We start from the raw sequence: 26,732 nt of genomic DNA, 5'->3' as shown, positions 1-26,732 counted from the left end.
TATGAATTCATCAAGGAGATTCTTAAGTGAGACTGGCAGTGTTTTTTTGATTGCAAATGCATGACAGTGAAGAATACTTCACTACTAGTACAGTTTCCTCCCACTGCACCTTGATTCATGCTAAAATGCCAGCAGCTTTACCTATCATTACTTTTGCAAATGTCAAAAACAGTGAAAAACAAAAACAAAACCTAGTATCAGTATGAAAAACTTTGACTTTATAGACCCCTTAAAGTGCCTTGGAAGATACCAGGAATCTACACAGCACACTTTAAGAACTTCTGGTCTAAAACAGTTTTTTCCAAACTGTAGGGTCCCAATGTGAAGGGGAAAGGTGTCAAGCCAACAGGATTCTAGAGACATTTCCACCTCCAAATAGAACATCTACCCATTGGCTTCAATTTTATGTGTTTGCTTTGGATTCCTATATAAGGTGACATTTGAAGAAATAGTTCATTCCATGGCTAAAACAGTCTGAAAACCACAGACATTCCTAATTAGAGCTATCCTACAAGGTCTACGTGTTTTAGTAAAGTTACATAGAGACAGTCATACCTTGTCTATCAGATCTCGGTTGACACAGTTGGGCAACTGTTGGAGGAAAGCATCTACTATGAGCTTGAGATGAGATCCAGTGCTGGCTTCTTCATCCTCTTGTTCTAAAATAAAATTAGTTTTTAAATGGGTCAAAAAATACAGAGAGAATATAAGAATAAAAATATCCAATTATAAGTTATTTAAGAAATAATCAATCTACAACACTTTCCTTAAGGACTTACAAAAAACTGAGGCATGTTTTGAGATATCACCCTAGAAAGCCTGGCTGTCTCCAGAATAACTCCAAGTCACTACAGTCTTTCAGATAGCAACTATAAAAAGGCAAACTTTTGCATTAGACACAAAATCTTAATCATAAATTGCATGTAGTTTTACAATAAATCTGTTATTTTTATCTGCTGAATATTCCTTCCCCCATGTCTTCAAGTAACGTCACTCTCATTGCTTGCCTCTGAAGGCAATCCACAGGATTCTGATGGGGAACGGTGCCAAAGTACAGCACACCATCATTCCTCTCAGCTACAGGTAAGCAAGACACAGGACTAGCCATGTCCTTCCATGATACTTATATACAGGAAACGGGAGAGAATCTCTCTTTTCCTTTGATGTCTAGCTGGGATGATTTGAGCCTGGGGCAGCCTCCAGCCCTGCCCACCCTCTCTTCAAGACATGGGGAAAGAATTTGCAGTAAGAAACAATAAAGCTAACAGAGAAAAAAGCAATACTGGCAAAAGGTATCCTTCTAATAAAGCATCTTAACTAATAAACTTGCTAGGAAGTACTTAGGAAATAATTAAACTGTAGTATTTTTATTACTAAATAGAAAACATTCCTCAATTATAAAGACAGAAAAATTATCACAGATGAACCAATATACTAGTTGTCTTTTTATCTCTCAAGCATTTCAGAGTAACTTTCAAATATATTTACGTTAAGATTGCAAAGACTATATCACAGAATTAAAATACATTCAGGACAATGCTGGCAAGTAGAGGAGTATAAGAAATATCTATTCAGATATTTAGAATTCAGATGACTAAAGCTTGTAATCACATAATATAGCACATGTAGTGCTTCTGTTCTAAATCAAATGCCAAAACAGTAACAGCCTGAAAACAACAAGAAAACAGGGTATTAAAGAGTAAAGATACATATTCTTACGCAAGAGCTTTGTGCATAAAAACTATTCAAAAATTAAAATTTTGGGTAAAATAGTACTTACTTACCTTGCTCATCAAGAAGTTTCTTTGTAAGATCTTCAGCTTCATCGCCACCCTCTAACTCCAAAGTGTCATCACTAATTTCTAGGTTCTCCAACTCAAGTTCTAAATCATCGGGACTTGATACTTCCTTACTATCCTTAGGTTCTTTTGCCTCTGTTCGAAAATAAAGAAGCAGTATCTCTGAATTAAAAGTCATATTGAAATCCTGCTGCAAAAATAGATAAGGATTCTTAAATTTGCAATAAATTTCAGATATTCAGACTATAAAACACAATAAGCTCATTGAGAACAAAGACCATAACTTCTTTGATTCTACGTGCCATCTGTTCACTGAAGGAATGAACAAATGGATAGATGGATGGACGGATGGCTAGAAGGGTGAATGGAGAAATACACAGCATGAGGATTTGTGGTAAACATAAGGGGAAAAGAAAGTTGATTATATAAAGTGGACTCAGTTTAAGGAGGGTCTCAAACTCCAAGATGAGTTCATACTTTCTCTTTTACTCAGTATGACCTTTGCCAGATCATGAACAGGAGATAACATTTAAATGTAATGTGATGTAAAAATTAACTTACCAACAATATACAAGATCACTTAGACAGGAAAGACCAATTAGGAAAACATCCTTATAATTTAGATGTCAAGGGTTGGAGGATGCCAAAAAATGCAACAAAACAAAGGATAATGGCCAGGAACTGGTAAAAGGCTAAATAGGAAGGATGAAAAAGAACTAAACCTCATTTTAACAAGACTGACTGCTGCGTGAATAGGTAATTGCCAGTTCACTATACTAGCCTTACCTGAGTTTGCAAGTTTTCGTTAAGTAAAAAACTCGACTTGAAGAATTTATGCTTAAAAGAGTGGTGAAGTTAGTGTAAACGACTGAAATTGTTATACTTCTCAGCCTCATCTTCTCTTACAGTCTCTAATCTTATAATTTCTGTATTGAAAGTGGAAATGTTTTACTGATACTTGATGCCATACTTTATTTGGGAGAATCAAAGCTCTAACTAGTATGGATTGGTTTTGCTGCCTCTAAATGGAGACAGACTATTTTCTCATTCACTCATGGTTTCATTCAACTAACATTTAAACTTTTCCTACAGGCGAAAGTACTGTTCTAAGTGCCAATGATACAATTTTGACTGTATCAGACAAAATCCCCTGCCCATATGGAGCATACACTCACTCCCCAGGGTCCCCTGATGTCTGGCAAGCAAAAAATAAAAGTTTACTGATTAGCCACTATGTAGTCAGAATGACGCTAAGCTGTTGAACATTCAGAAAAAGCTTAAAATGTGACCCTTGCTATCAAGAAATGTACCATCTACCTGAGGAAATTAAACTAATATGCATGTGGGAGTCAAGTGGGGTATGAAGAGGAGGGGGTTCCAAGCAGGAAAAGAGAACAATGTATGAAGGCCATGAGGCAAGAGGACTGGCCTGCTGCAGACTGAAAAGGAGAAAAAACTAAGGGGAATGTGGTAACAGATAAAGCTGGAAAGAAAGACTTGAACCAAACTATGCAAGGTCCTGGAGACTATGTCAACAAGTTTACATTATATTCCAAATAAATGTAAGACCATTAAAAGATATTAGGGAGGCTGGGGCTGACCCTGTGGCCAAGCAGTTAAGTGAGCGCGCTCCGCTGCAGGTGGCCCAGTGTTTCGTTGGTTCAAATCCTGGGCGTGGACATGGCACTGCTCATCAAACCACGTTGAGGCAGCGTCCCACATGCCACAACTAGAAGGACCCACAATGAAGAATATACAACTATGTACCAGGGGCTTTGGGGAGAAAAAGGAAAAAAATAAAATCTTAAAAAAAAAAAAAAAGATATTAGGGAGGAGAATCAAAAGCCTAGTGAGAGTGACATCAGCATCATGGAGGAGTGAGTTCTCCCGGCAATCTCTCTCCGCCACGATACAACAAAAAAAGACATTCATAGTCCAATAGAGGACATCCATACAACACAAAAGACGTCTGAGAGACCCATGCAGCCATATGTCGGAGGGTAGACAGGCTGGAGCCCCCCTTGGAGGAGGTGGAATGGGATAAGAGAAAACTTTTCTCCCTCCCCAAAAGACTGCTATTCAGGACTGTGCACAGCCTCCAAGAAGGAAGGAAGTGGGGAGGGGACACCCATTCGCAGGAACATCAAAGATTCCCGAGGTCCCTCACAGCCTATGGGGAAGCCCCCTACTGGGGTGAAAGTTACCATGGGGGGGGTGACCTCATCAAGCCAACACCCCAGGAGAGCAGACTGAGAGAGCACGCAGAAGAAAGCACCCCACCCTCCAACCCTCCCAACACCAGCTCCAGCACCTGGGATCCTGGTGGAACACAGAGGGCTCAGAATATGTGGCTCTTCACTCCCACCCAGTGGAGACAGCTGGTAACTGCGACCAAATAATACCAGGATGCTAAAGAACAAAGCCACGTAGTATAGCAGTATCAAAAATAATATTAAATCTCCAGACCAGAAAGAAAATGACCAGAAATCAGTCCTGAAGATATAGAAATATGTGATCTAAATGACAGAGAATTCCAAAAAGCTATCATCAAAAAACTCAAGAAGTTAAAAGAGAATGTAGAGAAACAATTGGACGAGCTCAGGAGATACTTCACAAAGAGATTGAAACTAGAAAGAAGAATCAATCAGAAATATTGGAGATGAAAGACAATTGATGAGATAAAACAAAATATGGATTCCCTGAACGTTCAAGGGGACATCATAGAGGAGTGAATCAGCGTAACTGAGGATAGACATGTTGTAATGCTCCCGATAGAGGAGACAGAACTAAGACTAAAAAGAAATGAAGAAAGTCTCCAAGAAATATCTGACTCAATTAGGAAATGCAGCATAAGAATTACAGGTATTCAAGAGGGAGAAGAGGAGAAGAATGGAGCAGAAAGCTTGTTCAAAGAAACAATAGCTGAGAAGCTCACAAACCTGGGGAAGGAGATAGAAATTCATGTAGATCTCTTAAATTTGTCAATGGAAAAAGACCTACTGAAAGACATATAGTAATGAAACTGGGGAAAGTGAATGACTAAGAAAAAATACTAAGGGCAGCAAGGCAGAAGAAAATAATCTGCAAAGGAACCCTCATCAGGCTTTCAGCGGATTCCTCTGCAGAAACCTCACAGGCTAGGAGAGACTGGAATGACATATCCAAATCTTTGAAGGACAAAAACTTTCAGCCAAGAATACTCTATGCAGCAAAAACATCCTTCAGATATGATGGAGAAATAAAAACTTTCCCAGATAAACAAAAGCTAAAGGTATTTGTAGCCACAAGACCCTTCCTACAAGAAATCCTCAAGAAGGCCCTTATACCTGAAAAAAAAAAAGGGGGGGGAGAAAGACGTTGCAAAGCACAAAGTAAGGAGATAAATAGGTGGCCAAAATCAGAAAATTGTAGCTATACATCAGAACAGGTCAGCAAATACTCAAGTATAACATTAAAGATAAAGGGAAGGAAAACACCAAAAACAAAGATAATCTTGCCATTTTAACCACAAACTCACAACACAAGATGGAATAAGATGTGAGAAAAACAACTTAGGAGGGGAAGAGGAAAGAGACTGAATCGGTTTAGTCTAAGGAAATAAGAGGCCATGAGAAAATGGACTATCTTATCTACGAGATTTTGAACACAAACCTCATGGTAATCACTAAACAAAAAAGCAGACCAGAGATACAAATAATAAATACAGAGAAAACAAAGAAACACAACATAAAAAACTGCATAACTCAATTGGTAGATCAAAATACACAGGATGAGAAACGAAGGAAATGCAGGAGAAATGGAAAACAAGTGATAAAATGGCAGCATTAAGCCCTCATATATAGATAATCACCCTAAATGTAAATGGATTGACTTCTCCAATAAAAAGACACAGAGCGGCAGGATGGATTAAAGAACAAGACCCAACAATATGCTGCCTCCAGGAAACACATCTCAGCTCCAATAACAAACACAAGCTCAGAGTAAAGGGATGGAAGGTGATACTCCAAGCTAATGGCAAACAAAAGAAAACACGTGTCACAATACTTATATCAGACAAGGTAGATTTTAAGATAAGACAGGCAAAGAGAGACAAAGAGGGGCAGTATATAATGATCAAAGGGACACTCCACCAAGAAGACATAACACTTACAAATATCTATGCACCCAACACAGGAGCACCAAAGTACATAAAGCAACTATTAACAGACCTGAAAGGAGATATTAATAATAACACAATAATAGGAGGGGACCTCAACACTCCACTCACATCAATGGACAGATCATCCAGGCAGAAAATCAACAAGGAAACAGTGAAATTAAATGAAAAGCTAGACCAGTTGGACTTAACAGACATATATAGAACACTCCATCCAAAAACAGCAGAATACACATTCTTCTCAAGAGCACACAGAACATTCTCAAGGATAGACCATATGTCGGGAAACAAGGCAAGCTGCAATAAATTTAAGAAGACTGAAATAATAACAAGCATCTTTTCTGATCACAATGCTATGAAGCTAGAAATTAATTATGAGAAAAAAGCTTGGATCAAATTCAGGACTTGAAGATAAGTCCTGAAACTATAAAACTCCTGGAAGATAATATAGGTAGTACACTCTTTGACGTCAAACTTAGAAGGCTCTTTTTGAATACCATGTCTCCGCAGACAAGGGAAAGAAAAGAAAAAATAAACAAGTGGGACTTCATCAGACTAAAGAGCTTCTGCAAGGCAAAAGAAACAGGATCAAAACAAAAACACCCACCAATTGGGATAAAATATTTGCAAATCATATATCTGACAAGGGGTTAATCTCTACAATACGTAAAGAACTCACACAACTGAACCACAAAAAAGCAAACAGTTTGAACAAAAAAACAAACAGTCCAATCAAAAAATGGGCAGAGGATATGAACAGACATTTTTCCAAAGAACATAAACACATGGCCAATAAATACATGAAAAGATGTTCAACATCACTGATCATCAGGGAAATGCAAATCAAAACTACACTAAGATACCACCTAACACCCGTTAAAATGGCTATAATTGGGGCTGCCTGGTGGCTGAGTGGTTAAATTCGCAAGTTCCGCTTCGGCAGCCCAGAGTTTCACTGGTTCAGATCCTGGATGAGGACATGGCACCACTCATCAAGCCATGCTGAGGCAGCATCCTACATGCCACAACTAGAAGGACCTACAACTAGAATATACAACTATGTACTGGGGGCTTTGGGGAGAAGAAGAAAAAATAATAACAAGATTGGTAACAGATGTTAACGCAGATGCCTATCTTTGGAAAAAAAAAGGAAAGAATGGGTATAATCACTAAGACCAAAAATAACAAATGTTGGAGAAGGTGTGGAGAAAACGGAACCCTCATACACTGCTGGTGGGAATGCAAACTGGGGCAGCCACTATGGAAAACAGTATGGAGATTCCTCAAAAAACTAAAAATAGAACTACCATATGACCCAGGTATCCCACTACTGGGTATCTACCCAAGCAACTTGAAATCAACAATCTAAAGTAACATATGTACCCCTATGTTCACTGCAGCACTATTCACAATAGCCCAGACATGGAAGCAATCCAACTGCCCATCAACTGATGAATGGATAAAGAAGATACGGTGTATATATATACAATGGTATACTCCTCAGCCATAAAAAAAAGACTAAATCATCCCATTTGCAACAACATGGATGGACCTGGAGGGTATTATGCTTAGTGAAAGAAGCCACACTGAGAAAGACAAACACCATATGATCTCACTCATATGTGGAAGATAAACAAACACATGGACAAAGAGAACAGTTCAGTGGTTACCAGGGAAAGGGGGGTGAGGGGTGAGCACTGGGGGTGAAGGGGAGCACATATATGGTGACAGACAAGAAATAATGTACAACTGAAATTTCACAATGATGTAAAGTATTATGAACTCAATTAAAAAAGATATTAGATAGGAGAGTAAAAGTAATTTTTTAGAATGCATAAAAGGGAGCCAAAGCAAATCCAGGGCAGCCTCATGGAAGGTATCATACAGAAGCCCAGGTTAAGAGATGATAATAGCTTAGATGAGAATAGCAGCAGTAAACATAAAACAAATCTGTGATACATTTAAGAGGTTAGATTAACTAGACTTGATTACTAAATTGACTACTCCCTCCTGTTCAATCTGACCCTGAGAAAGTGACATTTAAAGGGGGAAATGAAAAATGGAAGCCCAAGGTAAAAGAAAGAAAAATCAGGAATGTTTAGTGCCAGAGAAGCCATAGGAAGAAGGAAGAAGTAAACTGTGTTGAATGGTTTGAGAAATGAAATGAAACAAAGACTGGAAACCGTCCACGAGATACAGCAACATGAAGGTGACCGGTAACTTCGGCAAAAACAGGTTCAGGGTAGAGGTGAGGTTGGAGCCAGATTGGAGTGGACTGAAGAATGAGGAGGTAAGAAAATGAAGAAGCGGGGCACAGCCAATCCTTTCAAGACAGCTTAAAAGAGACATAGGACAGCAGCTGGAAAGGGACGGGAAGCCCAGAGGGTGTCAGGATATTCTCAATTTGTTTTAAAGTTTTGTTTTGCTTTTTGAAGATGAGAACATGTTTGAATACTAAGGTAAAGATCCAGTAGAGAGAGAGAGAGACAGACTGATTACTGTTAATTATAGAAAAGTGGATTGCACAGGGTTCTGGAGAAGCAGGGAGACAAGATTCAGAGAAGAAGGTAGATTGGCTTTTGATAGGAGGTGTAAAAGTTCCCTATATTACCCAAGGAAGACACATTCTATAAGCACCAAGGCAGGCAGATTTACAAATAAGAAGGGCACAATGTTGAGGGAGTTCTGTGTGATGGCTTCTATCTTAGCTATGAAGTACTGTATCAAGCATAATCTTCTGCTAAGGAGGGGAGCAAAAAGAAAACTGGAGAAAGAATAAAAATGTGTTATAGAGTGTGGGAGAGTGAGCTGATGACAGAAATGCTGTCAAGTTTCCACAGTGCTGAGGACCTGGTTGAGGTTGGTGATCATGAATTTATAAAGTTATCAAACTACCTAACTGATCATCTCTAGGAGAGCTCAACAGTTTGGATACAGAAACCAATATGGTAGATCACTAAGTTTATCCAAGGTTGGACTGGACAGGCAGATATGAATGAAAGACAGAGGGAGAAAGAAAATACAAGAGTGAGATACTAAAGATGCATACCATAACCCAATCTAGAAAGGAGGTAAGTGAAGACAAGCGGAGACTATTGAAAAGCAAAAAAACTGAGGGAGCCAAGCAAGGGACCAGAGGTCTGAAAGAGGAGAAAAACAGGGGCAACAAGAGAACTTGAGAAAGTAAGCTGTAAGGATACAGAGATATGTAAGCTAGTGATTTCACAGGTGGTGCAGTTTAGGAAGATTAATTTTGTATCATGCTACTAAGAATGAAAGGCAAACAGAGATGCCTTAAGTTCAAATCAGTTACTGGTAGAGAAACTCTCATATAGTTTTTATCCACAAAATACTTCTAACAAATAAAAGGGCACTTTCTTCTTTTCAATAAGTTCAACTGCTTTAATTAGTTACCAAATTCTACCTGTCCATTCTTGGTCATATTTCTGTATGTAAGACCATATCTCTTCTCTCCATTCTTGTTACTGCTCCCATTACTTGCGTCTTCCATTACTAAAACAGAGACCTAAGTGGTCCACCACACGTCCACTCTAATTTATCCTATATACCACTGACAGAGTAACCCTTATAAAACAAAAAGCTGCTTATCAGTCACATCTATATATATATAAACTTCAACTGCACAGTATTCAAGGTCTGCAACAAGAATAATCCAAATCAATTTCTCACTACTCTCCTAATTTTTTACATCTTCTAAAATAACAAAATGAATTATTCGATCCTCACTTCCTCTCCAAACATCCTCAATCATTTCCACCTTCTATGTCTTTTTCCACGCCATTCTCTCTACCTGGAAGGCCCCCCCCCCCCGACCCAGGTCTCTCATCAAAATCCAAGCCAAGCTTCAAAGTTTGTCACAAAGGTCCATCCATTCTTCTATAGAGTTTTACCTGATCTCCAACCATGTGAAGTGGCTCCACTGTCCTAACTGCCACAGTGCATTGTACTTGTCTTACAGCCCCACTCTCACTCTAGTTCAGACTATAACTGAGTCCCTGGCTGCTCCCCACTAATGTGACTGTAAGTCCACTAACGCCATGCTCACATTTGTCTCTCCCACGGCACTCAGTACACTGTCTCACAACAGATTCTGAGACCCTAACGCACTTCCTGAAACAGAAACACCCCTTCAAGGAAGTCAAACTTGCATGACGATATGAAAACCTAGATCACGGGAGAAATCATAAACATTTTTCAAATCCTTAAGAAGAAATACTAAGGTGTCTAACATTCTATAAGCTGGTCCTCCCTGAGGTTTCAACTCTATCTGTGAGGAAATGCCTTTTTAACTGACAAAACTGGGTAGTAGGTATATGAAATGAGTACTTTATATATATTATTCTCTATACTATTTGAAATACTTGAAGTATTTCAATGTTACTCTTCATAAAATATAAAGTAAAATTTACCTTAAGATAAAATTATCTTTGAGATCAACCAAGAGGTTTTAATATTTTCAAAGCACCACAACGGCCTCTTGTAAGGTGCTCTCACGATTAAGATGACTCCACTACATTTTCATAACAACAGCATAACTTTAAGGTTCAGTGTATTTTAACTTAGATTCTGAAGAAGAATGTCATAAAAAGTAAGAAACTGTTTTAGTATTCTTCTTCTAATTAGTGTCCTAACCGGCACCACCCCGCCCCCATTCCATATACAATGTAGGTTATCAATTGTAATAAATATACCACTGTGGTGGGGTATGTTAATAGTGGGGCATACTGTGTTTGTGTGGGGGCAGTGGGGAAATGTACTTTCCACTTAACTTTGCTGTGAACCTAAAACTGCTCTAAAAAATGAAGTCTACATTTTTTTAAAAAACCACTTTTGTGCATCAAAGGACATTATCAAGAAAGTAAAAAGACAATCTTTAGAATGGAAGAAAATATTTGTAAATCATGTATCTAATAAGGGACTAGTACCCAGAATATACAAAAAATTCTTACAACAAAAAGACAACTCAGTTAAAAAATGGACAAAAGACTTAGACATTTCTCCAAAGAAGATAGGTACATAGCCAATAAGCACAGAAAATGATGCTCAACATCAGTAGTCATTAGGAAAATTCAATCAAAACAACAATGAGGTACCACTTCACATCCACTAGGACAGCTATAATCAAAAAGAAAATCAGATGCTAAGTGTCGGTAAGAATGTGGAGAAACTGGAGCCATTATACACTGCTGGTGGGAATGGAAAATGGCTCAGCCACTGTGGAAAACAGTTTGGCAGTTCCTCAAAAAGTCAAACACAGAACTACCATATGACCCCACAATTCCACTCCTAGGTCAATACTCAACAAACTGAAAACAGGAACTCAAACGTTTAACTACATATTCATAGCAGCAATATTCATAATAGCCAAAATGTGGAAACAACCCAAAAGTCCACCACCAGATGAAAGGATAAACAAATGGATACCACAGTACACACACACATAATGGAATATAATTCAGCTATAAAAAGAAAAGGAGTACTAATAAATGCAGAATACAGATGCATCTCCAAAATATGATGCTAAGTGAAAGAAGTCAGACGCAAAACATCACATATTGTGTGATTCCAGATATACGAAATACTCGAAACAGATAAATCCATGGACACAGAATGCAGACTGGTAGTTGCCAGGAGCTGGGGAAAGGCAGGAATGGGGAGACACTGATTAATGGGTACAGGAGTGATGGAATGTTTTGGTAGTATGTATTATAATATTTGTACATCAAAAGAAAAGTATATCATTCATTTCCTAATTTTAGTATAAGGCACAAAAATTACTAATCTTAACATAACTTGAAAAGGAGTATAATGTGGAAATTAAGAGCACAAGTCATTAATTAACTGGGCTTAAGTTTCAGATCTACCACTTACAAGGTGTGTAACCCTGGGTAGTTACTTAACCTCTTTGTGCCAGTTTTCTTATCTGAAAAACAGGGATAACAACAGTGACTGCCTCATAGGGTTATTATGAGGATTAAATGAATTCTTATTTATATTATAAAGTGTTAAAATGATGTTTGGCACAAAGTTAAATAAAAATTATTAGCTATTATTTTTTTAAAAGGTTCCCTAATAAGTATATCAGAATACAAAAGTAGATTTTTAGAAAATTATCTGCCCTCTCTCCAAATCCCTGTCACCATGCCCTTCTAATTACTCTTCTTCACCTTCCTGGTTTGGCAGAATTCCCTTTAGAAAACACGGTGTGACTGGCACTCAGACCCTCCCACTCTGTTAATGATCTGAAATCTTCTGATTTCTCTAAAGTAATTCTTCCTTACAAAGAGCTAGTGATATACAGCCTAGAAAGAGCGTTACACGTAAAGAGCACTATAGAGCTAACACTTTCCCTAACAATCCAAAGGGGGTAAATTCAGATCTTACCAAGATCTCACATTAACTCATTATCACTATAAATAAACATTTTCAAATTATTTCACATTAACATAAATGTTTTGGCATTGTTGAAAGCACGTCAATTATCAACCTTTCATGTACCATTCCATACAATTCTGTCATTCATTCAATCTAATGACACACGTTAATATTATAAAACTAGTTAACTAAAAAAATTTTTTGACAAATACTATTTTGAAACTAATTTTTATAGCACTTAATGTAACAATCTGTCCTCTAGAATTTACCTTTGGAATCATCTTTGTTGGACTCTTTATTCTGACAACTTTTTTCATTATCTTTAAACAAGATGGCTGGAACAAAGGCTTTCAAATCAATGAGGTTTTCGTAAAAATTCCGAGCATCTTCATCTTCCCATATACCACCTTCCAAGTCATATTCTCCAGGTTTACCAGGTGTAAATATATCAATTCCAGGCCCATGCTCTACAATAAAATAAATCACAGGGAATTAAAACCATTCTGGGTTTAGCATGCTAACCATGACAAGATATTTTATATTTTCGATTTTTTTTTTTTTTAAGATTTTATTTTTCCTTTTTCTCCCCAAAGCCCCCTGGTACGTAGTTGTATATTTTTAGTTGTGGGTCCTTCTAGTTGCAGCATGTGGGATGCCGCCTCAGCATGGCTTGATGAGCGGTGCCATGTCCGCGACCAGGATCTGAACCAGTGAGACCCTGGGCTGCTGAAGGGGAGCAGGCAACCTTCACCACTCGGCCACGGGGACAGTCCCTATATTTTCAATTTTATAACTAATAAATCTTGAGTGTTTCAATTATCAGGAGCTTTGTCAATCAACAAGCACTCTGGAGTATTCACATGACCACCTTTAACATCAAATCACAAACTGAGTTTTAAGTAAAGTTCTAAACCAGGATAGACTAGAGGACAGCATAGGATAAACATGCTTTTCTCTTAAACATTTTAAGCAATTAATATGAGATTAAGTGGCTCTTTGATATATAAGGTCTACCTTGATGAAAGTTAAAACCAAAATAAGAAATATATAAGCCTGGCCATTCCTCAAATATCCAGCTTAAAGCCCCACCTCCCCCATGAAGCACTTTCTTTTGGGTGACTCCTCTGTACCACTTACATCACAATTATCTTTGCATGTAGACCAAACACCCTTAATTAGGAAGCATCCTTCCTTTTGGTATAATCCTTGGTTTTATAAGGCAGACTGCCATAAATGGTCAATTGATAAATAATTGGAAAAGGGGGGAAGAAAAGATGAAGGAATACATAGATATTTCAGTAGAGGGTAGAAAACCACATATGTATTTACACACACACACACACACACACACACAGAGCCTACCTTTGCATACAACTAGAGATTCTTAAATTCAGAACATTAAAAGTAATGAATTTCCTACTTCATGATCATGAGACCATTCATAAATTTATCTATTCTCACTGTGCTTCTCTCCAAACTAGAACTGTAAATAGGTGAACAATAATGCAGATTAAAAATAACCCTAAAATGGGGTCGGCACCATTGCAGTGGTTAGGTTTGGTGCGTTCTGCTTCAGCGGCCCAGGTTCACAGGTTCAGATCCTGGGCATGGACCTATATCACTTGTTGGCCACCCTGTGGCAGTGACCCACATATATATAAAGTAGAGGAAGACTGGCACAGATATTAGCTGAGGGCTAATCTTCCTCAAGCAAAAAACAAGGAAGCTCTTTACCAGATGTTAGCTCAGGGCTGATCTTCCTCAGCAAAAGAAAAAAAATGGGGGGTGGGGAAGACCCTAAGAAAAATTAGATGATTCATTAAGTCATTTAGGAAAAACAAGAACAACACTAAAACAACAAAATGCTGGCTCCCTAACCCATTACTTACGTGCCGTACAGCAAATATATTTAAACAAAGAACACTAAACCCATACACTATAGTGAAAAAGATTGATAAACTTACAACTTCTGTTTAATGAAAAATATAAACAAAAGCAAAGGACAAACTAGAAGACAAGAGTGTGACAATATTTAAACAAAGGAATTAATATCCATAATATAAAGAGCTCCTACAAATAAAGACAGAAATCTCAACAGAAAAATGGATAAAATCTCTGAACAGGTAAGTAAAAAAGCATATGAAAAGATCTTTAACCTCAGTACTAATCAGGATAATAGTAAATAAAACAAACCTTATCATTTTCACCCATTAGATTATGTTTAAAAGATTGAGATCAGCAAATACTGACAAGACAGGCGGGAAGTAACAACTCCATATCCTAACCAGAGTGCAAACTGATACAGCATTGGAAGGGTGTAATTTGTCAGTCTATCAATATTTGAAATAAACATAATCTTTGATTCTACAAGATTTCTTCTAGGAATCTAGACCTTAGAAATAACAGCAAATGTGAACTAAGATTTACAAGGGTGTTCACTGTAGTATTGTTTGTAACTGAGCAAAATGGGAAAGAATCTAAATATCAAATAGGATAAGGACTGAGAAACTACATATATACACTATAATATTAACAGATGTTAAGAGGAATGAGGTATATCTGTTTGAACTGCCTCAGAAAGCTCTCAAAAGTACATTATTGAACATCATACTCAATGGGGAAAAACTGAAAGCCATCCCTCTGAGAACAGGAACAAGACAAGGTGCCCACTCTCACCACTCTTATTCAACATTGTACTGGAGGTTTTGGCCAGAGCAATTAGGCAAGAAAAAGAAACAAAAGGAATCAAAATAGGCAATGAAGAAGTGAAACTCTCGCTGTTTGCAGACAACATGATTTTATATATAGAAAACCCTAAAAAATCCATCAGAAAGCTACTAGAAATAATCAACAATTACAGCAAAGTTGCAGGGTAATTACAGCAAAGTTGCAGGGTACAAAATCAACTTACACAAATCAGTTGCATTTCTATACTCTAATAACAAACTAACAGAAAGAGAACTCAAGAACACAATCCATTCACAATCACAACAAAAAGAATAAAATATCTTGGAATAAATTTAACCAAGGAAGTGAAAGACCTATACAACAAAAACTACAAGACTTTCCTGAAAGAAACTGATGATGACATAAAGAGATGGAAAGACATTCCATGTATATGGATTGGAAGAATAAACATAGTTAAAATGTCCATGCTACCTAAAGCAATCTACAGATTCAATGCAATCCCAATCCAAATGCCAATGACATTCTTCACGGAAATAGACCAAAGAATCCTAAAATTCATATGGGGCAACAAAAGACCCCAAATTGCTAAAGCAATCCAGAGAAAAAAGAACAAAGCTGGACCCATCACAATGCCTGACTTCAAAATATACTACAAAGCTACAGTAATCAAAACAGCATGGTACTGGTGCAAAAACAGGCACATAGATCAACGGAACAGACTGAAAGCCCAGAAATAAAACCACACATCTACGGACAGTTAATCTTCGACAAAGGAGCTGAGAACATACAATGGAGAAAAGGAAAGTCTCTTCAACAAATGGTGCTGGGAAAACTGGACGGCCACGTGTAAAAGAATGAAAGTAGACCATTCTCTTACACCATTCACAAAAATAAACTCAAAAATGGATCAAAGACTTAAAGGTAAGACCTGAAACCATAAGACTTCTAGAAGAAAATATAGGCAGTACACTCTTTGACGTCAGTCTTAAAAGGATCTTTTTGGGGACCATGTCTTCTCAGACCAGGAAAACCATAGAAAGAATAAACAAGTGGGACTTCATCAGACTAAAGAGCTTCTACAAGGCAAGGGAAAACAGGATTGAAACGAAAAGACAAGCCACCAACTGGGAAAAAATATTTGCAAATCATACATCCCACAAAGGGTTAATTTCTACAATATATAAAAAAGTCACACAACTCAACAACAAAAAATCAAACAACCCAATCAAAAATGGGCAGGGGATATGAACAGACATGTCTCCAAAGAAGATATATGGATAGCCACAAGGCACATGAAAAGATGCTCATCATCACTGACCAAAAGGGAAATACAAATCAAAACTACACTAAGATATCACCTTACATCTGTTAGAATGGCTATAATAACCAAGACAAAAAATAACAAACGTTGGAGAGGTTGTGGAGAAAAAGGAACTCTCATACACTGCTGGTGGGAATGCAAACTGGTGTAGCCACTATGGAACACAGTATGGAGATTTCTCAAAACCTAAAAATAGAAATACCATATGATCCAGCCATCCCACTATTGGGTATCTATCCAAAGAACTTGAAATCAACAATTCAAAGAGACTTATGCACCCCTAGGGTCATCACAGCATTATTCACAATAGCCAAGACATGGTAGCAAAGGCGTGACAACAACCTAAATGCCCACCAACTAATGACTGAATAAAGAAGATATGGTTTATATATACAATGGAATACTACTCAGCCATAAAAATTGATGATTTGTCCCATTCACAACAACAGGGATGGACCTTGAGGTTATCATGTTAAGCGAAATAAGCCAGATAGAGAAAAACAAACTCTCCACTCATATGTGGAACACATGGACAAATAGGAGATTAGTGGTTACCAGGAGGAAGAGGGGTGAGGGGTGGGCCCAAATGGTGACGGGGCACATATATAAGATACCTGACAAATAATAATGTACAACTGAAATTTCACAGTGTTGTAAACTATCATAAGCTCAATTAAAAAAAAAAGGAACAAACACCTCAAAAAAATTAATGAAAGGAAAAGGGAAGTCATGCAAAATAGCATCCTACACAAATTAACGATAAAGCTATATACACATATCTGATTATATGTTTTGCATAAAAAAAGTCTGGGCAGATTATATCAAACCATTAACCCTAGTTATCTTGGAGAATGGAATGGATAGGACAGGAAACTTTCACTTTCTAATAAGCATGTATTTGCACAGTAATTATAAATTGTAAAATATTCAACTTCTGAGAGGGAAAAATGCTACAAAATCAAAACGCAATAAAAATTTGGGAGAAAATATTTGTAATGCATATGAAAAAGAATAATTCCTTTTATATGCAAAGTGCTTTTACAATTCAATTTAAAAAAGATAAATATTTCATTAAAAAAAGGAACAGGTAAAGGAATCAAATCAGTGCAACGCAGGGAAATATATATATATAAATAAAACAGCCACTAGAATTAAAGAAAAGATGCTCAACCTCACTCAGAATGTAAAAATCAAGAAATGCAATTTGGTATGGGTGTAAGGAAACATTCATTCTCATATACTTTAGTAGCATGTAAATTTCTTTAGAAGAAAAACTGGCACAATATATTGAAATTTAAAATGTATATACACTTTTAACCCGGAATCCTACTTCTGGGAACTTATCCCTTAAATACTAGTATGCATACAAAAAGTAGAGGTACAGAGATTTTATTACAGCATTTACTGTAATAGGTAAAAACTAGAAATAAAGGTCAATCAACAGAGGACAAGGTAAATAAATTATAGCACAATTATACAGTAGGTTATTACTATGCAGCAATTGAATTAGATGGTTCGATATGGATTGATATGAAAAGACATCAAGATATACGGTTAACTAAAAACGTAGCTGCAGAATAGTATATATAATATGACCTCATTTCTGTGAGGTAAAAAAGGATATTCTGATCACTGAAAAACTTAGGACTCTAAGCTAAGGTGAAGTACCAGTGACCTAAAGCAACTAAAAAACCAGGCAAAAAACATAATACAATGGGTTTCACACACTGGACCATCAGGTAGCACAAGAAAGTGATTCCTAAGAGAGAAGAAACAAAAAAACTGAGCCCTACAATTAATTGCCCCAGCTTACTGCCTGGTAAGGTCTTCCAGGCCATGACCAGGGAAGGGAGAAGCCAGGCAGATCCCGACAGTGTCCATGAGTTGAGGACAACAGAGCTGAGAGTCCAGACTCTAGCGCAAGTGGCTAGATTTTACAGGACAGAGTACCAGAGAGGAGAAATCCAAAGACCTCAAAGATCTGCAGAAGGTCTCACTTGAATGTTCAGCCAAATACCAATCAAATACTCTGTGTGAGGGAACCAGGTGAGACTAGGAAAATAACTACTCATGAATCCTCTAATTCATGGGAAATCAGGTAGAGTATAGAAGGATATTGCCTCAGTAACAGGGAAAACTAGCCATAGAGTAAAGGCTGCTCTGATCCCACCTAACAAAGCAAGCCTGAAAAGGATGAAACTGTTTCCAAGTAACTCAACAGTGCCCCAGAACAAAGCTCAATAATATTTCTAAGAACACAAAAATATCCAGCACATATCTGATAAAGCATGATCAGGCAGGCAAAGAAGAAAAATTACTAGCGATGTAGAGGAGACCAATCAGTCAATCAATCAATGCAAACCAATGCAGAAATGACACAAATGATAAAATTAGTAGACAAAGACATTAAAAGTTATTATTATATTTCATATTCTCAACAAGTTAGAAGATAGACTGAGCATGTTTAAGACCACAGAAAATATAACCAGCTTCTAGAGATAAAAACTACATCTCTACATAGGATTAACAGTATGTTACACTGTAAAAGGAAAGATCAGGGAATTTGAAGACATAGCAATAGAAACTATCCAACACAAAAGACAGAGAAAAACAATACTAAAGAATAAAAAGGACAACTTCAAACCACCTAACATAGTTGTAACTGAATCCCCAGAAGAGGCAGGAAGGGAACAGAAAATATATTTGAAGAAATAAGGGTCAAAATTTTCCAAATTTGATGAAAATTATAAACGCGCAGATTCAAGAAGTCCAATGAACTCCAACACCAAGCCACATCATAATTAAGTTGCTTAAAATCAGTGATAATGAAGTAATTTTAAAAGAACAACACAAAAATTCCCACTATGTAAAGAACAAAGATAAGAATGACAGCAGTTTTCTCAATGGAAGCAATACAAACTAAAAGACAGCAGAGCAACATCTTTAAAGTACCGAACAGAAAAACCTGACCCTAAAATTTTACACCTGGTGAAAATATCTTTTAAAAATGATGACAAAATTTTGTCACGATCTATTATCTCTGGAAAATGCCTAAAAATACTTTTCAGTCATTTAACATCAAAAGAAAAAACTAGCTTAAATTTCAGTAGAAATAAGGTAAGTAATTCAATACCAAAGGATACTAAAACACTATGAAAAGATTTTGGTTCTAAAATGTAATACATATACTGAGAAAGTTCTGAGAAATCAGCCAGATTCAACCAAAACACAAATTCTATGGTGGAACCTCTTTTAAAAAATTAAAAAGTTTGAGGCTCATTGATCCAGACTGATAAAAATTAGAAGGAATTATGTACATGATTCTATATAACAAAATAAATGCATTGACAGGGTACAATAGGTATTTCTTATTGAGGATACAAAATACAAAATATCTTCTTGTATTATGAAAGATACTTTACTCTTAAGATTTTTAAGTAAACAGAATTGCCAGATAGTTCTAAGGTTAATAACTTAACACATGTGTCTAACATAAATATAATTATTTCATCCAGTAGTTGGTGTGACAGGTTAGAGTAATATATTAGAAACCCTACCAACTTAAGGACAATCAAGAAAGTTTAAAACATCTTAGAAATAATATGGAAAACAACTCATTTCACAAAATGATAAACAGTTCACCTCACAAAACTACAATGTAAGCTTTAGTTCTAAATAACAATTCAAAGATAACATATCATTCAAAACAAATAGATCAAAAATAAGGATAAATATAGAAATATTAGAATCCCAAAGGTCCAATCCAGCTTATTACCTGTCTGAGAAATAAAGTGAATCTTTCTATAACCTCAAGTATGGTTTAAGACAGGCCTGCATTAGACATAATCCAAGGCTATCTATCACAAAAGAACCTAAGGGAACTCACCGTAATATCATGAGTTAATTGTTACTCTCTAAGTGAAAAGCCTTGCCCATTCAGAGGAGCATTTCAAGTAGCTTTTCAAGGTTCTTATTAGGTCTTAATACCACTTCTTCAAAAAATTTTAAAGATACTATTACAACTTAAATTTTCAATAATAGACATCTGAAAAATCTAAAGATAAGTGAGTGATAAGGCTTACTAAAAAATCACAATGTTACGGCTGGCCCCATTGCCGAGTGGTTGAGTTCGCACACTCCGCTTCAGTGGCCAGCGGTTTCACTGGTTCAGATCTTGGGCATGGACATGGAACCGCTCATCAAACCATGCTGAGGCGGCATCCCACATGCCACAACTAGAAGGACCCACAATTAAAAATATACAACTATGTACCGGGAAGCTTTGGGGAGAAAAAAGGAAAAATAAAATCTTTTAAAAAAATCACAATGTTTGTTTTTAAGGATACCTTACCTTCCGGTGTGGGTTTGTCTTGAGGAAGATCTGGCATGTTTTCATCCAAAAGGTCTGCTAGGGATTGAGAATTTGCCAGCAGCTTCTGATAAGACATAGCAAATTCCTCATACTGTTTATGTCTATCTTCACTTAGCTCTCCTTTAGAATGCAGAATACGCCTATAAACAAATGATGAAATAATCTGATAATATTATCAAAATAGATGTGATCATGTGTTACACTGGGAATGTTCCATAAAATTTGATTTTATCATATGAACTTATTAGTACAATCTTTTTCAACTTATTTTACTATTTAACATTTTCAAGACATATATGAAACTTAAAATTTGTATAATCAAATTCGCCTAAGCAATTACATTTTAACACTGGTTCTTCAAAGAATATAAAGTGTAATTAACAATTAAGCCTGCAGAAATATAATATTTAACATTATGCCACCAAATAGCTAAAAATTATTTATTTTGTTACAGCCATACTCCCTCTAGACATACAATTAACCAAAAGTACTTAACATCCCTAAACAAATTAGTTTTCAAAAACAGCTTACAGAATCAGTATCTTTGAACTTTCATAATGATTTAAATGAAGATTATCTTTTGAAAAAGCCCATATCTTCCATATAGCCAATTCTCAATTTACTGTGCAAGCACTGGTTATTTATCCATTTAACAAAGCTGAGCAAGCCAGTCAAGGCCGGTCCACCTCTATTCTTCACTAGTAAGCTGCTCGTAATCAGAAATGTACAACTATTAAAAAATTTTCAAAATGTACACAGTCAAATAAAAATCTTACTATGTTAGTACAGATGGTTGAGATGTCTATAGCTGGATGCAATTTTTTCTATACCTAAATATTTACATAGTAATGTAACATTTCAAATTTATAAACTTCAATGCAAATACAGTACACATTTCAAAAAGTCAATTATAAATTGTAAACTAAGTCAACTTCAAAAGTAATTTTAAGGTTTTTTAATCCCTTGTCATTTGAGTTTTCTTATGAACAGGGAAGAAAACGAATTAGTTACTTTTTGGTGATGTTATCTCCTTAAATGTTACAGAAAATAAAGTAGCAAAACTATGCCTACACACTTACTCACCCTTGCTTTTTTGAAACAATTCCCAAACTTTCCCATATCACCCAATTCGTACACACATAAACTTCTGCTTAAATTCTGTAATGTTCTAAACAACAACATTTTCTGTTTTAGGAATATCAGTTCCCATTATAAGTACAAGATAGATCAATGTATAGATTAGTTACTATTCATTAAATCAAATCCTTTATTCTTCCCAAATCTGGCCTATTAGGATCTAAAATGAGAAATTTTCACTCAGTTTCTTATGATTTAAACATACAGTAGACAATATCATTCTACAAAAAGATTAGTAAAATGCCAAAATAGTTTAACCACGATAATCCAAGCTAAACAGTATTTCTCTAAAAACTTTGAAAATACTGTCATTAAAGAGTAGTTTCTCTCTTTAAACATTTATTTCAGACTAATTTCATACATAAAACAAAGTTTCTTTTAGTAAGTTTTATAAATGAATTTTAAAAATTAAAAAAAACCCCAAAGCATTTAAAAATATTCAATCCACGAGACACGACACATTACTTTGAATCACCTTGTTAGAACTTTTAACTGGAAGTTATGTCATTTTTGAAGTTAAAAAAAAAAGGCATTAAGGGGCTGGCCTGGTGGCATAATGGTTAAGTCCCACACACTCCATTTCGGCAGCCCAGGTTCATGGGTTCAAATCCTGGACGTGGACCTATACCAGTCATCAAGCCATGCTGTTGCCGCAACCCCTATATAAAATAGAGGAAGATGGGCAGAGATGGTGGCTGAGGGCCACTCTTCCTCAGACAAAAAGAGGAAGATTGGCAAAAGGTGTTAGCTCGAGGCCAATCTTCCTCTCCAAAAAAAAGGAAAGAAAAAACTCATTAAAATTAAATGAAATAAATTATTTGAATAAATCATACTCAAAAGTAGACTACTCTAAAATGTCCTGCAGTGAATTATTAGGAAAAATGTCAATTAATAAAAACAAGAGTTTATTCTGAAGCAAATAACATTAAAAGGGATAATGACAGTTCTAAGGGATTTCAAAACCTCTCATGACAGTTAAGAAGTGAAATTATTTCAGTACTCGAAAAGAAATTGGGAAATATCTCAAAATAACACAATCTGGAACTTTACTTCTCTAACAAGTTGTGACAGGCTGGTCATCTGAAGAACATATATCCAGTTTTAGGTTATACAATATTCACTAAGGATTTATGATATATAAGCAGTAGCAAGGTGATGACTATTTATTAGAATAGAAAATGAGCGGTGCCCAGTGGCATAGTGGTTAAGTTTGCATGCTCTACTTCGGTGGCCCGGAGTTCGCCAGTTCGAATCCTGGGCACAGACCTACATACTGCTCATCAAGCCATGCTGTGGTGGCACCTCACGTTAAAAAAGAAATAGAGGAAGATTGGTACAGATGTTAGCTCAGCAACAATCTTCCTCAAGCAAAAAGAGGAAGACTGGCAACAGATGTGAGCTCAGGGTCAATCTTTCTCACCAAAATAAATAAATAAATAAAAAATAAATACTGAAAATGTGCACTCCTTTTCCAGTATCAACCTCACTTTCAAACATCTGCCTGGAACTTTGCATTGGGTCAATTGAAAGTGGCTTGATTCTATGACAGGTCCCTTTGTACGCATTCTAGGCCCTTTCCAGTCCTCCTGGAACCAATTTAAAACTTTGAAGCTTCAGAGAGACTCCTCACCCTCCCCTAAAGTTCAATTCTGCAATCAAACTTTTTAACAGTACTAATTTACCTAAAAACTTAATTTATATGTGCTTGGGGTACTACCTAGTGAGAACAGTCCTCAGTAAAAGGCTTAGATTTTGGTTGGCTTGTTTTCTAATCAATCTTACACTGAGCACGTGATAAGCAGTACAGAATACCAAAGAAAGGGCATTAGAAGAGTTACGTTATACATAAAACTTATATAGTCACACGTATTTCCTCGACCATTTATTTAATATACCTTTACTAAATACCTGACTAACCCCGTGGCATGTAGTAAAGATTACAGATTTGAAGCAGAGAAATAACCTATCATAGGTGTCTGAACATTCAAAATCCCTAGAATCATTTGATATTTGAATAAAATTAAAATGAAACATTTTTTAATCAATGTACTTCTATGTCAGTTTTGTATAAGTTTATGAAGCCTACAGGAAAAGATTTTCAGTTTGATTAAATTTTTAAAAGACCTGTATGAGGGAACTAAACATCAAACAGCACATTTGACCAGAGAACCTCTTCTGTACATCAGTATAAATCTCACCAAAAATTTCTTATGTGAATTCCATGGGAATATGTCACTAAGCAAAATCAAGTTGAAGATACGATTCACCACACATTTTCATTACAATCTCTTCAGAGGCATGGCTATTACAGAAAGTTGAATTGAAAGCCATTGTTTTGAGATTGTCATAAATCAGAGGTGAGCAAACTTTTTTCTGCAAAGGGCCAAATAATAAATATTTCAGGCTTTGCAGACCATATGGTCTCTGTTGCAACTACTCAACTGATATAGCACAAAAGCAACCATACTGAAATATTACATATTGTCATATGCAAACAAAAGAGTGTGACTATGTTCCAATAAAAATTTATGGACAACAAAATTTGAACTTCATATAATATTTCACAAAATATTCTTTTGATTTTTTTTCAACCATTTAAAAAGGTAAAGACCATTCTTAGCTCACTGGCTGTACGAAAACTAGTGGTGGACGTGATGTGGCCAGTTTGCCAATCCCTGTCACAAATGGAGTTAACTGAGTCAGTACCACTGTTAAATGTATTATCAACAAGTTCATCCCATCTTACGAGAGCACTACACGATAGGGAAGTACTGGTACCATTTTAAAGATGTGAAAAGTAAGCCATGAAAACTAAATGAATTCCGAGTCTTATTCATCATAATAAAAATAAAAGAAAGTAGACCTCCTTCACCCAATATATATGAGACATCACGGTCTGGAAGCACCTCTAAGGTACATCAATCCTTGACTTAACTAATTTAATATTGTAAAACACAGAAAATATCAAATAGTCTATTCTTGAATCAAGCATTATATCTCATAAGCAAGAAAAGTCATAAATGCCTCAAAAAATTCTAGTATTAAAAGACATTTTTTCAGGGCTGCCCCGGTGGCGCAGCAGTTAAGTTCGCACTTTCCACTTCAGTGGCCCAGGGTTCACTGGTTCGGATCCCGGGTGCAGACATGGCATCGCTTGGCAAGCCATGCTGTGGTAGGCATCCCACATATAAAGCGGAGGAAGATGGGCACGCATGTTAGCTCAGGGCCAGTCTTCCTTAGCAAAAAGAGGAGGATTGGCAGCAGATGTTAGCTCAGGGCTAATCTTCCTCAAAAAAACCCACAATGCATTATCTGGGGCCAGCCCCGTGGCGGAGTGGTTAAGTTTGCACGCTCCGTTTCGGCGGCCCAAGGTTTCGCTGGTTTGGATCCTGGGTGTGGATATGGTACCGCTCATCAGGCCATGCTGAGGTGGTGTCCCACATGCCACAACTAAAAGGACCTACAACTAAGAATATACAACTACATACCAGGGGGCTTTCGGGAGAAAAAGGAATAAAATAAAATCTTAAAGAAAAAAGACTTTTCTTTTTCTACTTTTTTTCATTTTTATTGTTATTGCTTGGCTTTCTTGCTATTTCTTTTATTCTGTATATTGTTTACTCTGTTATTTTCTATTGTTTTAAAACATGAATTTTTAAAATAAGCATGAAAATTTGACAAATTTTCAAAATCATAAAAAGACAGAAATTCTCATTCAAGTCTTTCTGAAGGATTAAGCAGGCAATATATTATGGATAGTGAACTAACACTGAATATTTACACTGCGTCCGATACTGTTATCAAGGGTTCTACACATACGAATTCATTGCATCATTACCCTCAGAGGCAGAGTGCTATTGTTATCCCATTTTACAGAGGAGAAAACTGAACAGGGAGATGTGAGGTAATCCACTCACGGTTACAGAATGAGTGAATGACGGATCTAAGACTTGAACCCAAGCAGGCGGGCTCCAGAGTCCACGCCCATAAGTATCACTCTACTGCCTCTCAAATTAAAGACAAGACAAGTCTTCCCACATTAAGGTGCTTGTTTTATATCCTCTTTGGAGTCCTTCTTTTGTTTAGATTTGACTTGGTAAGTACTGAGTGGCTAATGTGTTTACCAGACACCTTAAAACAAGTACAAGTACTACATGCAGAAGAAGATGAGTGCTATGGAAGATGTGAAAAGCACAGTATGAAGAAGTAAGAAGAAACCTGATTCTGCCATTTGCTATCTAAGTCACACTGGGTAAGCTCTTTAACTCCTAAATTTGATCTATCACCTCCAAATTAGAGGTATTTCTTTCAAGGGTACTGTGTAAATCAATTAAGATCATACATATAATGCACTATATTAATGTAAAACAGTATTTTCATCAGGATAAAAGAATGCCAGAGCCCACTGTAGGAAAGGCAAAAACTTCAATTGCAAGTACTATTTTGATTAGCCAAATTAAAAAAGGAAAAAATCTTGCCAAGAACACAGAAAATCCATTTTAGCTTTCACCTTATACAGTCATGCAACATAACAGAACACATGGCCAAAATCTTGAAAAAATAATCATGAAACACAGCCATGAAAAACTACTGGCTTTTACTTATCATCTCCTTTAGCACTCTGTCAAATTTTCATGAGAAGTAACTTAAATTTTCTTTTGGTTTCATTTTAGAATTTGGTTATGGATACCTTATAATCTTGTGTGAACAGACACTAGAACATAGTTAAGTATAACTATGCCCACTTATTAAACAACTATGTCAAAGTCACTGAATCAGAATTAAAGAATATCTGGAAGGAGGTAACAATCTTAGGGCACTTTTTAAATTGTTAAAGCCTGCTTAAGTCTAAAGCACAATGAT

The 26,732-nt window shown here is 36.4% G+C and overlaps 1 protein-coding gene across 1 annotated transcript in view; it reads right to left on the bottom strand.

Moving 5' to 3' along the window:
• The window catches only part of UPF2 (UPF2 regulator of nonsense mediated mRNA decay), a 105,141-nt gene that overhangs the window by 65,030 nt on the left and 13,379 nt on the right, over nt 1–26,732 (bottom strand). The window contains exons 4-7 of the mRNA XM_046678827.1: nt 20,712–20,872; nt 12,621–12,818; nt 1,785–1,934; nt 556–659 (exon numbers count right to left, since the gene is read on the bottom strand). Coding sequence (XP_046534783.1) covers nt 556–659; nt 1,785–1,934; nt 12,621–12,818; nt 20,712–20,872 — 613 coding nt within the window. The remainder of the gene's footprint in view (nt 1–555; nt 660–1,784; nt 1,935–12,620; nt 12,819–20,711; nt 20,873–26,732) is intronic.

The sequence above is a fragment of the Equus quagga genome, chromosome 12 (genome assembly GCF_021613505.1).
Source record: "Equus quagga isolate Etosha38 chromosome 12, UCLA_HA_Equagga_1.0, whole genome shotgun sequence".
NCBI classification, from domain to species: Eukaryota; Metazoa; Chordata; class Mammalia; order Perissodactyla; family Equidae; genus Equus; species Equus quagga.
The sequence above is the reverse complement of the archived record's forward strand: the minus strand, read 5'-3'. Positions and strand labels throughout refer to the sequence as shown.